Source organism: Canis lupus, chromosome 19 (assembly GCF_011100685.1).
Source record: "Canis lupus familiaris isolate Mischka breed German Shepherd chromosome 19, alternate assembly UU_Cfam_GSD_1.0, whole genome shotgun sequence".
In the NCBI taxonomy this organism is placed as follows: Eukaryota; Metazoa; Chordata; class Mammalia; order Carnivora; family Canidae; genus Canis; species Canis lupus.
This window is the reverse complement of record NC_049240.1, coordinates 17,548,114-17,560,150: the sequence shown is the minus strand read 5'-3', so window position 1 is coordinate 17,560,150 and position 12,037 is coordinate 17,548,114. Positions and strand designations below refer to the sequence as shown.

General features: G+C 36.6%; 1 protein-coding gene across 1 annotated transcript; it reads right to left on the bottom strand.

The window, feature by feature from the left end:
* Positions 1-9,335: 9,335 nt before the first annotated feature.
* Positions 9,336-9,971, bottom strand: LOC609048 (dihydrofolate reductase). The gene is made up of 2 exons (XM_038564512.1): positions 9,891-9,971; positions 9,336-9,840 (listed from the first exon to the last, which is right to left on the bottom strand). The coding sequence occupies exon 2, from the start codon at positions 9,818-9,820 to the stop codon at positions 9,413-9,415; it is 408 nt and encodes a 135-aa protein (XP_038420440.1). The 5' UTR covers positions 9,821-9,840; positions 9,891-9,971; the 3' UTR covers positions 9,336-9,412.
* Positions 9,972-12,037: the final 2,066 nt, after the last annotated feature.

Here is a 12,037-nt window from a genome sequence, read left to right as displayed (position 1 = left end):
TTCTTGTGACAAAAACTTTCAAGATTTGCTTTCCTAGTAACTTTCAAATATGCAATATAGCATTATTAACTATAGTTGCCATAATATACATTACATCCCTATGAGTTATTTATTTTATAATTGGAAGTTTGTACTTTTTGACTCCTCCTTCACACATTTCACCTACTCTGCAACCACTGCTTTTGGTAACCACCGATCTGTTCTCTGTACCTATGAGCCTTTTTTTCTTCTTTTTTTTAGATTCCACATGTATAAGTGAGATCGTAAATTGTCTTTCTCTGTCTGACTTACTTAGCATAATGCTTACAAGGTCCACCCATATTGTTGCCAATGGCAAGATTTCATTCTTTTTTTATGGCTGAATAATAGTGCATTGTGTACCACATTTTTTTATCCAGTCATCCATCAATGGACTCTTAGGTTGTCATCCATTATGTGCATTATTATTCTGGTAAATAATGCTGCAATGAACATGGGGATGCATTTATCTTTTCAAGTTAATGTTTTTTATTTTCTTCAGATAAATATCTACAAGTGGAATTGCTGGGTCATATAGTAGTTCTATTTTTAAATTTTTTTGAGGAATCTCCATATTGCTTATCATAGCAGCTGAACAAATATAATTCCTACCAGTAGTGCATAAGGGTTCTCTTTTTCCACATCCTTGCCAGCTTGTTGCCACTTGTTATTTTTTGTCTTTTAGATAATAGCCACCCTAACAAGTGTGAGGTGATATCTCATTGTAGTTTTAATCTCCATATCTTTGATGATCAGTGATATGGAGCATCTTTTACATATTGTTGGCCATCTGTATGTCTTAAATATTTTTATTTTATCCTTTTGCTTTCCTGGGAGTTTGACACAGAACTCTTGGTTGAAAATAACGGTCTTTCAGAAATTTAGGTCATTGTTCCATTTTCTTTTTGCTTCTAATGTTTATAGTAGATAATTCTGATGCTATTAAAACTCCCAGTTCTTTGTTTTTGACACATTCCTTTCTCCTCACTGCTCTGAATCTTTGTCCTTAATATGGTAAAACTTTATGAGAATATGCAGTAATGTATACCTGTTTGTGTGTTTGATTTTAATCTGAAAAATCATATCCTTTATTTTTGGTAAATTTTCTTTGTTCTTCATTTCTAAAACTACTATTAGTTGGATGATGGTTCTCTTGGACTACTTCTTTGATTTTCTTATTTTTTTCCCCTTATTCTCTCAGAGTCTATCTCTCGTCTTTATTTTTAAATTTATTATTCTGGGAGTTTTCTTAGCTTTATACTCTAATACATCTATTGATTTTCATTTCTACTAAAAGACTTTTAAAAATTTCCAGAGTTCTTTTAGTTTCTATTGATGTATCTATTTAAACTATTTTTGTTTCAGAGATACAAAACCTTTTCTTATGTTTCTGAGGATATTAATGGTTTTGTAGTTTTCTTTTGCTGCTTGTATGGTTATTTGTTTTTCCAAGCTTCTTGCCCCCCCTCCCAATTGTATCTGTTTCTTTCTTTCTTTCTTTCTTTCTTTCTTTCTTTCTTTCTTTTTTATTTATTTATTCATGAGAGACACACAGAGAGAGGCAGAGATAGAGGCAGAGGGAGAAGCAGGCTCCATGCAGGGAGCCCGATGTGGGACATGATCCTGGGTCTCTAGGACCATGCCCCAGGCTGAAGGCAGTGCTAAACTGCTGAGGCACCCGGGCTGCCCTGCATCTTTCATAATAGAGATATTCCTCAAAAGTCTGATGATCTCAGGCACCTGGGTGACTCAGTCAGTTAAGCATTCAACTCCTGTTTTTGGCTCAAGTCATGATCTCAGGGTTGTGAGATCGAGCCTCTTGATGAGCTCTGTGCTGGGGTGTGGAGCCTGCTTAGGAGTCTCTCTCCCTCTGCCCCTTCCCACTCCCCCCCCCCCCCCCTCTCAAAAATACAGAACAAGGGCAGTCCGGGTGGCTCAGTGGTTTAGCGCCACCTTCAGTCCAAGGCCTGATTCTGGAGACCTGGGATGGAGTCCCAGGTCAGGCTCCCTGCATAGAGCCTGCTTCTCCCTCTGCCTGTGTCTCTGCCTCTCTCTCTCTTTTTGTGTCTCTCATGAATAAATAAATAAAATCTTTTTTAAAAAAAAGGAAAAGTAAACAAAACAAAACCGATGATCTTTGGTTGTCTGTTCATATTATAAGTGGAGTACTAAAAACTGGAAATAATTTTGTTTTCTCTAACATGATATTCTAGGGACAAGAATAAACCTTTCCTCTGAAAGTAATCTAAAATGTTGGATAAAAATAATCTAGAATGCAATCATGTACTAATACCATAAGAGGGTATTCAGAGTAGGTACTGAGTAAAAGGAGGCACTCAGAGGTAAGCATAGCAGTGAAGATGGCTTTCATCTTGAAGATGATTACTGAACCTGAGCTCAGATGATGAAGGTCAAAGCCCAGGGCCTACCCAAGTTTCCTATGAGGAGGTATCCTTAAAGTTGGGATTATAAGGACTACCCCATCTGAATAAGGTTGGATACAGCCTTCCTTTTTTCTCCACTTCCAAGTGAAAACTTCAAGAAAATCTGTCTCAGACATTGATACTGGTAAAGAGGAAAAAATCTCTAAGAATTTATAATCATAGTTAACTCTTATGTGGATATGCAGCTTGAATAATACTAGCTAGGTGAAATACTATTTTCTGAGAAAATAACTGTCAACCTAGAATTCTCTATCCAGTGAAAATTATCATTCAAAAGTGAAGATAAAATAAAGACATTTTTTAAAGAAAACTGATAAGAATCTCTTTATAAGCAGTATGCAGTTAAATGAAAACATCAAACATTTATAAAAACTAGCTACATATTGAGCTATAAAACAAATTCCAATAAATTTTAAAACTGGATGTTACACAGATCCCATTCTGTGATAACCAACCAATACTTAGAAAAACTCCCTATTTTTAAAAATAAAGAAAAAAATACTTCTAAATACTTCATGAGTCAAATTAAAAGTCATGATTGATTTTTAATAATTAAAAAGAACTAAACATTATAACAAATAGAACTAAACATTATAAAAAATACAACATACAAATTTACAGTCTTAAGTGCTTGCATTATAAAAGGAAGGATAAAAATTAATAAAGTTCCATCTTAAGAAATTAGAGAAGTAACAGCAAAATAGCCCCAAAGAAAACAGGAGAAAGGAAGTAATACAACAGAAATATTCATGGAAGAGTAAGTAAAATTCAATGGTAATATTTTTTTTTAATTTTTATTTATTTATGATAGTCACACAGAGAGAGAGAGAGAGAGAGGCAGAGACATAGGCAGAGGGAGAAGCAGGCTCCATGCACTGGGAGCCTGACATGGGATTCGATCCCAGGTCTCCAGGATCGTGCCCTGGGCCAAAGGAAGGCGCCAAACCACTGTGCCACCCAGGGATCCCTCAATGGTAATATTAATAAAGTAGTTGTCTTATTTTTTTCAGAGACTAAATTGACAAATATCTGGTTAGGTTAATCAAGGCAAAAAGGACAGAATGCACAAGTATCCAATAATGGGCATAGAATGGGCAATGGATTTATGGTGCTATAAATAACAACAAATAATAAAAAGCTGTTCTCAAGAACTTTATGCCAAAAATGTTGAAAACTTAGATGAAATGACCAAGTACACTGAAAAAACTGACTCAAGAAGAGATAGAAAACTGGAGTAATATGATAACCTTTAAAGATGTCAAACTAGTAGCTAAAAAATTTTCCTACAAAGAAATCACAAAGACCAGACACTTTATTTATTTTTAATTTTTTTAAATTTATTTTTTTAAGATTTTATTTATTCATTCATTAGAGACACACAGAGAGAGATGCAGAGATATAGGCAGAGGGAGAAGCAGGCTCCATGCAGGGAGCCAGATGCAGGACTCGATCCCAGGACTCCAGGATCATGCCCTGGGCTGAAGGCAGGTGCCAAACTGCTGAGCCACCTAGACATTTTATATTAAAGAGTTATTGCAATCACTTAAAGCATTAGTAATTCCAATATTGTGCAAATTTTTCCAAGGCACATAAAAATCAGGAGATCAGTTACTTATTTGGTTGGTCTAGCATAACCCTGGCAACAAAAACTCAACAAAGAGAGAATAAAGAATATAAATGATCAGACTCATTCAAAAACATACATACCAGATTCTTAAGCAAAACATTAGTAAAGCCAAATCCAACAATGTATTAGAATTGACCATGAGTATAAATTTGGTTTAGCATTAGAGAATCAATTGATCTTGGGAGTGTCTGGGTGGCTCAGTCGGTTAAGCATCTGACTTTTGATTTTGGCTCAGGTCATGAAATTGAGCCTTGTGTTGGGCTCTGCACTCAGCAGTAAGTCTGCTTCAGATTCTCTCCCTCTCCTTTTCCCTCTCCCTCTGCCCTTCCTTCCACTTGTGGTTTCTCTCTAAAATAAATAATAATAAACAAATATAATCTTAAGAAAATAAAACCCATTAATGTCTTACAGTTTGAAGAAAAAAGTCATACAATCATTTCAATAAGAAAGAAAAGGCATTTGATAAAACTCAACATCCAATTATGGTAAAAAACTTAGCAAAGTGGGAATTAAAGGCATACTTCTGGTAAAAGGTGGCAAAACCCCCCTATACTAAATATAATGGTAAATTGTGAAATATTGAATACATCCTCAATACTACTAGGAATAAAACAAGAATGTTTTAACATTGTATTTGTAACCTTAGTTCAATAAGGCAAGAAAAAGAAATACATTTCATAAAGATAGGAAGAAGGAAAGAAAACTATTATTTGAAGATGATCTAATTTGTATGCCTAGACAATTCCCAAGAGTCCACAGTTAAATTGTCAGTTTTATAAGAAAGCATCTCAAAATTGTTTTTCTATAAATGAACAACAAACATTTAACAAATGAAATTTTTAATTGTCACTTACAGTAGTGTGAAAGGATCAAGTACCTAGAAATAAATATAAACTTTATGTGAGAGCTTTATGGAAAAAATGATAAATTGAAAGACAAAAGATCTCAAATAAAAGAGACATTTCATGCTCAAGGGTTGGAAGAATCAAACTTCCAGTAAGTTTCTTTTTTTTGAAAACTGACAAGCTGATTTTAGTATTTGTATACAAGTGTTAAGATCTGGAAAAGCTAAGACATTTTTGATAAGAATAATGTGCAGTGATTTAGTACCAAATGTACTATAGTAGTAAAATTAGTTTGGTATGATCACAGAAATAAGCAGGACAGTGGAACAACAAAAAACCCCTCAGAAATCTATCAATACCTGGATACTTGATTTATGATAGCAGTGGAATACCCTTAGTGGGAAAGGGTATATTTTTCATAATTTTCTGAAATGATTGGCTATCAAAATGAAAATTATAGAATTGGAATATGGCCTCACACCATTCAACGAAAATCAATTCCAGATAGATTAAACATCTCAGTCTTTAAAACTTTTAGAAGAAAATATAGGAAAACTATTTCTCTTTTACTTTTTTTCTCTTCCTCTTCTTTCTGATATGATACTTTCTATGAGTATAGAATTCTGGGTTGGTGGTCTTTTCTTTCATAATTTTGAACATATTCCATTGTTTCTGTTGAGAATTTAGTTTTCATTCTAATTGTTACTTGAAGGTACTGTTTTTTGTTTTTTTTTCCTTTGCTTTCAAGTTTTCTAGGCTTAGGATAATGCTGTCTTTTTCCTGAAAGTGCTTTGTAGTTTCTTCTAGTTTCTTCTTCTGTGGCCACTAGCATTCTAGATCACCTCGATTCAGTTTTGGAAATTGAAATTGACTACAGGTTAACTTTAGTTCCTATGATACCTTCTTTACTTTTGACCATCTTACTTAAGACACATTCTTTCAGCAATGCAATCACCAAGAAGGAGATTCACTGGAATCCATACTCCTTTGATCACCAAGAGTTTGAATATCTGTCTTCTTAGCCCTTCTGTACTTTCACACATAGTCCTATCTCAATATTCTAATCACTTGAGTGTATCTTAATAAAGCTTTGTTGCTTATTGCTGTATACCTCACACACTAGTTTTTTTTCTTCAAATTTTTATTTAAATTCCAGTTAACACCATAATTAGTCTTTAAAGCATTTCTTTCTGAATTATGACACTTAAGCATATTATTGTGTGATTTTCTTTCTGTCTGCATATTATATCATTTAGTATCTCATTCACTATTCCCTGATAGGCATTTGCAGTTTTGGTTCTTCATTTTTTTACTAAAATAAAGAATACTACATTAAACTTACAATTAAAGAGATCATATATCTCTTCACTCTTTTTCTTGGGTAGACTCTGAGAAGTATAATTACGGAATATTATGGACATCATGACACACACAGTCAGTTTGCTTTGTAGAAGGCTTTACTAATTGGCAGGTCTGACCAGCAGAAACAAAGTTGTCAGTCCCACCATACACAAACCAGCATTGAAAAAGTTTTGGTCAATCTAAATGGCAAATCTTTTTTAAAAAATATTTTATTAAAAAAATAAAAAATATTGTATTCATTTATTCATGAGAGACACAGAGGTAGACAGAGACAGAGACACAGGCAGAAGGAGAAGCAGGCTCCATGCAGGGAGCCCGTCGTGGGACTCGATCCCAGGTCTCCAGGATCATGTCCTGGGCTGGAGGTGGTGCTAAACCACTGAGCCACCAAGGCTGTCCCTAAATGGCAAATCTAAGAGACCCAAAAGCCTCTTGTTTCTCTATAATTTTCTTTTCTTTTTTTTAAGGTTTTATTTATTTATTCATGAGAGACACAGAGAAAGAGGCAGAGAAAGAAGCAGGTTCCCTGTGGGGAGTCTGATGTGGGACTCCATCCTAGGACCTGGGGATCACGACCTGGGCCAGAGGCAGACACTCAACCACTGAGCCACCCACGTGGCCCCCAATTTGCTTTTCTTTGATTATTAATGAGATTGAATACCTTTTTATAAGTTTATACACTATTTGAGTTTTCTCTTATGTGAAAATCCTTTTTGTGTCCTTTGCTCTTTTTGTTTTGTTTTGTTTCTATTATGATGTTTGTGTTTTTCATGTTCTGATTTTCTAATGGGGAATATAGCTACCAGATGGTTTCTTAATAGTACACTTTCCTTCCTCTACTGGATAGACATATTTCACTAAGGCAGCACATCAGCTATAGGGGAAAACAAGTGCTTTTTCTACTTCCACTGTGATTGGTCATAGGACAGTTTTTTTGTGTAATTTTCTAATTATGCTTGTGTATTACCTAGGTGACAGTAAGGAGTTTGGATTTCAAGTTTGAGAAGAACTACAGAAATTATTATTTAGACATTAGTTATACCCAGGTTTCCCCATCATTAAAAACCTTCAATTGTTATTCATGTTCTTTGAATATCCTCTAAACTACTTAGTACAACCTGAACAGCCTGATACCAGCCCGCTCTCTCCAACTCCATCTGGAGTCATCCTCTTCTTTGTTTACATGACTCAATAGTATAGGTTTCATTCAGCTCTTAAATCACACTTCTTTTTGGGCTCACAGCCTTTGTACATGCAATTCCTGCCACCTGGTGTGTCCTTTTAACTTACCTTTTGCTGAGCGAACTCCTCATATTAAGTCTCAAATTAAGCATCACTTCCCCTCCTACTTTTTTTCTCCCTCTTGACTCTTTCTTCTTTTTTTCTTTCAAGGATTTTATTTTTTATTTTAGAGAGAGAGAGAGAGAGAGATAGAGAGAGAGCATGAGCAGGCGGAAGGGGCAGAGGGAGAGGGAGAGGGAGAGGGAGAAGCAGGCTCCCTCTCCCTGCTCAGCAGGAAGCTTCATGCAGGGCTTGATTCCAGGATCCTGGGATCATGACCTGAGTCCAAGGCAAACAATCAACTGACTGAACCACCCAGGCACCCCTCAGGATCTATCTTTTAGCACACCTTTGACATGTGGTCTCCAGGAAGTCTGCTCTGCCTCTGGAATTTTGCTCAATAGAATTCTGGAAGCCAACCAGATTTTGCTAGTTAGATGCACTTTTGTGATATTTGGAAGAGAGGAAGTGAGGCAGAAGTGATTTTGCTACCTCTGATGGTAATCAAGGTCATGGAGACATGAATGCTAGGAGGAATTTTAAGTGGCTGGAATCAGTTTTCCTGGGTCTACTGGTTTCTGAGATTAAAGTAGTTGGTAAGCCTATTGACACTCTACTTGATCTGTGTAATTTAAAGGTTGAGGTTGCAATAGTTGTAGAGCTGCATTCAGTGTCCTAGTGTTTGATCACCCATTTCATGAGTTATTTATTTTTTTATTTTTTAAAAAAGATTGTATTTATTTATTTATGAGAGACAGAGAGAGAGAGGCAGAGACATAGGCAGAGGGAGAAGCAGGCTTCATGTAGGGACTCAATCCCAGGACTCCAGGATCACGCTCTAGGCTGAAGGCAGATGTTCAACCACTGAGCCACCAAGGTGCCCTGGGTCCATCTCTTTATTTAGGATTAATTTCTAGAAGTGGAAGCCCTGGGTCCAAACCCAGAATATTGTGAATTTTAATTGATATTGCTAACTTAAACTCTAAAAAGTTTATATTAATTTACAAGGCAAAAAAAAGCTATTTCTTTGGATACCTAACAATCCACATCTTTGCTAACATGATGGGTAAAATGTGTTTTAATTTTCATTTTTTTTAATTCAGCGAAGTTTAATTTAGTTTCCATCTTCATAATTTTGGTTTCTAGCATTATCCATTTCCAATTCATTACCTTCTTAATTTCTAATTTTAGCCATGTGCTGTTATTACTCTTTTTTATAAGGAACAGCCTATTCTTCTTACATCATAACATCCCATGGAATCTCACTGAAGATCTAAAACAGTTTTTAGAGGTCTCAGACATTTCTTTTTAATCTTTAAAAAGGTAGTGTCCTACCTGCCTTTTTACTATCCCTATGGAATTATTAGAGTTCTCAACTTACTGATTTCCTGAGTGAACAGAACTTTTTCAGAAGTGTGATATAGATAGAGAAATCAAAGTTCCTATTTTGATCTAATTTTCTTTTAGTATTTGAGCCCTCGCTTTTCTGTTTTTAACCCATTTCTGAGTTTTGGACAAATCTGTCTAGTCCTATCTTTGTAAGTCCTGGTTTCAACTCATGCTCTGAGGGATTGTCTCTCTTTGGCTCTTGGTAGATATGCTACCCTAGGCAGGTACTGGTCCTTGATGGGCAACACACAGTTATAGCAAGAAATGTTTCACAAATGATGTCTGATATGGTCTAGTTAAGATTAATAAAATCACACTGCTTAGAAAGAATTATCCATTGACTTAGAGTCAACAAAAGTTTTTTTTTTTTTCTAATATTAAAATATAGATAGAATTGTTTGGTCGGGGGGGAACTAACTTGAAATAAATCAAAAAATATCTTCACATTAATCGTTCTTCTCATATACTTCAAATTTGTACTTAATGCCTTTCTCCTCCTGGACATCAGAAAGAACACCTGGGTATTCTGGCAGAAGTTTATATTTCTCCAAATCAATTTCTGGGAAAAATGTGTCACCTTCAAATTCATGCATAATCCTTGTCACAAATAGTCTAAGATGGCCTGGTTTGTTCATGGCTTCCTTATAAACAGAACTGCCTCCCACTATCCAAACCATGTCCACTTTATTTGCTAATTCTGGTTGCTCAGTAAGTTTTAAAGCATCATCCAGACTTTTGGCAAGAAAATGAGCTCCTTGTGGAGGTTCCTTGAGGTCTCTGCTGAGAACTATATTAATTCTGTCCTTTAAAGGTCGATTCTTCTCAGGAATAGAGAACCATGTCTTCCTACCCATAATCACCAAATTCTGTTTACCTTCCACGGAGGAGTTCGTGGTCATTCTTTGGAAACACTTGAATTCATTCCTGAGCGGGGGCCAGGGCAGGTCCCCGTTCCTGCCAATGCCCAGGTTCTGGGACACGGCGACGATGCAGTTCAGCGTGCACCATGGCTGCGGCCCCATTTCATGTTATTGAGAGGCAGGCAGTTGCTGAGGCTTTCTGATTTCTATAGTACAGCCACTGTGATATGTTTTTGAATTCAATATGTCCAGAGGCAGACTCCTAACTCCTGATGTTCTAGACATTCCAATTATTTCAAAAGCAGTTTATTCCCTGAATTAACTATTTTATTGCTTACAATAGCTAGAACATTTTTGTTTCTTGGGTTGAAACCCCATGGATACAATATTTAATAGTAGGAGTGGGGTTATGGAAATAGGCCTTTAAAGACAGGAAATTGGTATTTGTTGTCTGACCCTTGGATTTGAATGCCATTACTATCTGGTTACCACTGGAAAACGAAATACTAGTAGTTCATGGCATGTAGTTGCAAAAAAACAAAAAACAAAACAAAAAACAAAACAAAAACCAAAAAAACCTACTTAAAATGTCATTGTGATACCCTCAAATTGGGTATTCTATTAAATGTGCTTTGTTTGACCAATTATCTATTATTATGTGAGACCATTAGAATACTATTGAAAAATTCAAGATGTAGTAGGATAGCTGCTTCTGGCTGTGCTAGAGAATTTTTTTTTAATTTTTTTTTTTTATTTATGATAGTCACACAGAGAGAGAGAGAGAGAGAGAGAGAGAGAGGCAGAGACACAGGCAGAGGGAGAAGCAGGCTCCATGCACCGGGAGCCCGACGTGGGATTCGATCCTGGGTCTCCAGTATCACGCCCCGGGCCAAAGACAGGCGCTAAACCGCTGCGCCACCCAGGGATCCCTGTGCTAGAAAATTTTGAAGAAAATAGTGGCAAGTTCTAGGTTCCAAATTCTTGGCTCAAGAAACTGGGTCCAAGGATCTACATCGACTGCTCTAAATGAATCTGTTATCTTGCAGTTGAAAGGCTAACATAGCTGAGAAAAGGGACATGAGTCTGTGGTTCCAATATGAGATGAGTTCACATTCTTGCCAGATCTCTTATAAGAACATAAAATATTAATAGGGAGAAAGTAAGCCTGAGACTTGAAATACAGCCTTTTGTAGATTTGGGTGACTCTTAATACCTTGAACCACCAAATCAGTCTGTGCTGCCCTAACTAGCAGTGGCATTCCTCCTTATCCTGTCTGGTAAGGTTAGTGGTGCCTCATTTGAGTCAGTTAGCTCACGAAGGGTTGTCTGTTGCCCATGCACTCTACCTCTGTCACCATTTGGTCTCTATATACCTACAAATCCCAATATGCCTTAGGGCGATAAGTACAGATGTGACCAGGTATGAGGTATTTAGGTAACAAAATCATTCCAAGATTTAGGTAACGTCTGTCAGAGGAAATCTGGGGGAAAGACATGTAACAGAATATAATGATGCTAGAGCAGAAAGGAAAGCACATAATTTTCAGGCTTATTGCATTGATATGGGTTCACTTACTAGACGTTCTGAATGCAATACAAGCTTCAGAATTTGAGGGCTGGTTCTCACTGTCTCAGTTAGTTGGCTTGAAACCAGAGTGTCCTTCTAAAGTAAATGAATTCAAGATGCCAGAAATTCCTTGATAAAAATTGATGAAGGGATCCAAAGATTTAGGAGTAGATTTATCATATGTGACCCACTCACTTACTTCTTCACTACATATCCTAAAAAGGTCCAGCATATACTCTCTCTATGAGGCAATTGAGAAGTAGTGTGGTGAGGGCTCATCATTGGAGCAGTGGCAGCAGCAGCTTTGTAGTGGTTGCTGTCCAGGAGGTAAGGTGTGAGATGGTGCTATTGAAATGGTCCACTCAATTTAAAGGCAGAATGCATGAAGGAATAGGGTGGAAGAGGCCATCAGTCACTGTAGTTGGGTGGGAGAGGCCATCAGTCACTGTAGTTACCAAACTTGGCAGCAAGTTTGGAAGAGTTCATGGGATGGTTTGATATGCAAGGATCTTTGGCAGTGGTTTGTTGATCCTGGATCCTACAGTATTGGAACAGATGAGCAGCATACTAAAGACCAGTTTGGTTTATATAACTGTATGTATCTTAGGACTGGTGGACAGTCACTGGTTCACCATACTTCATCA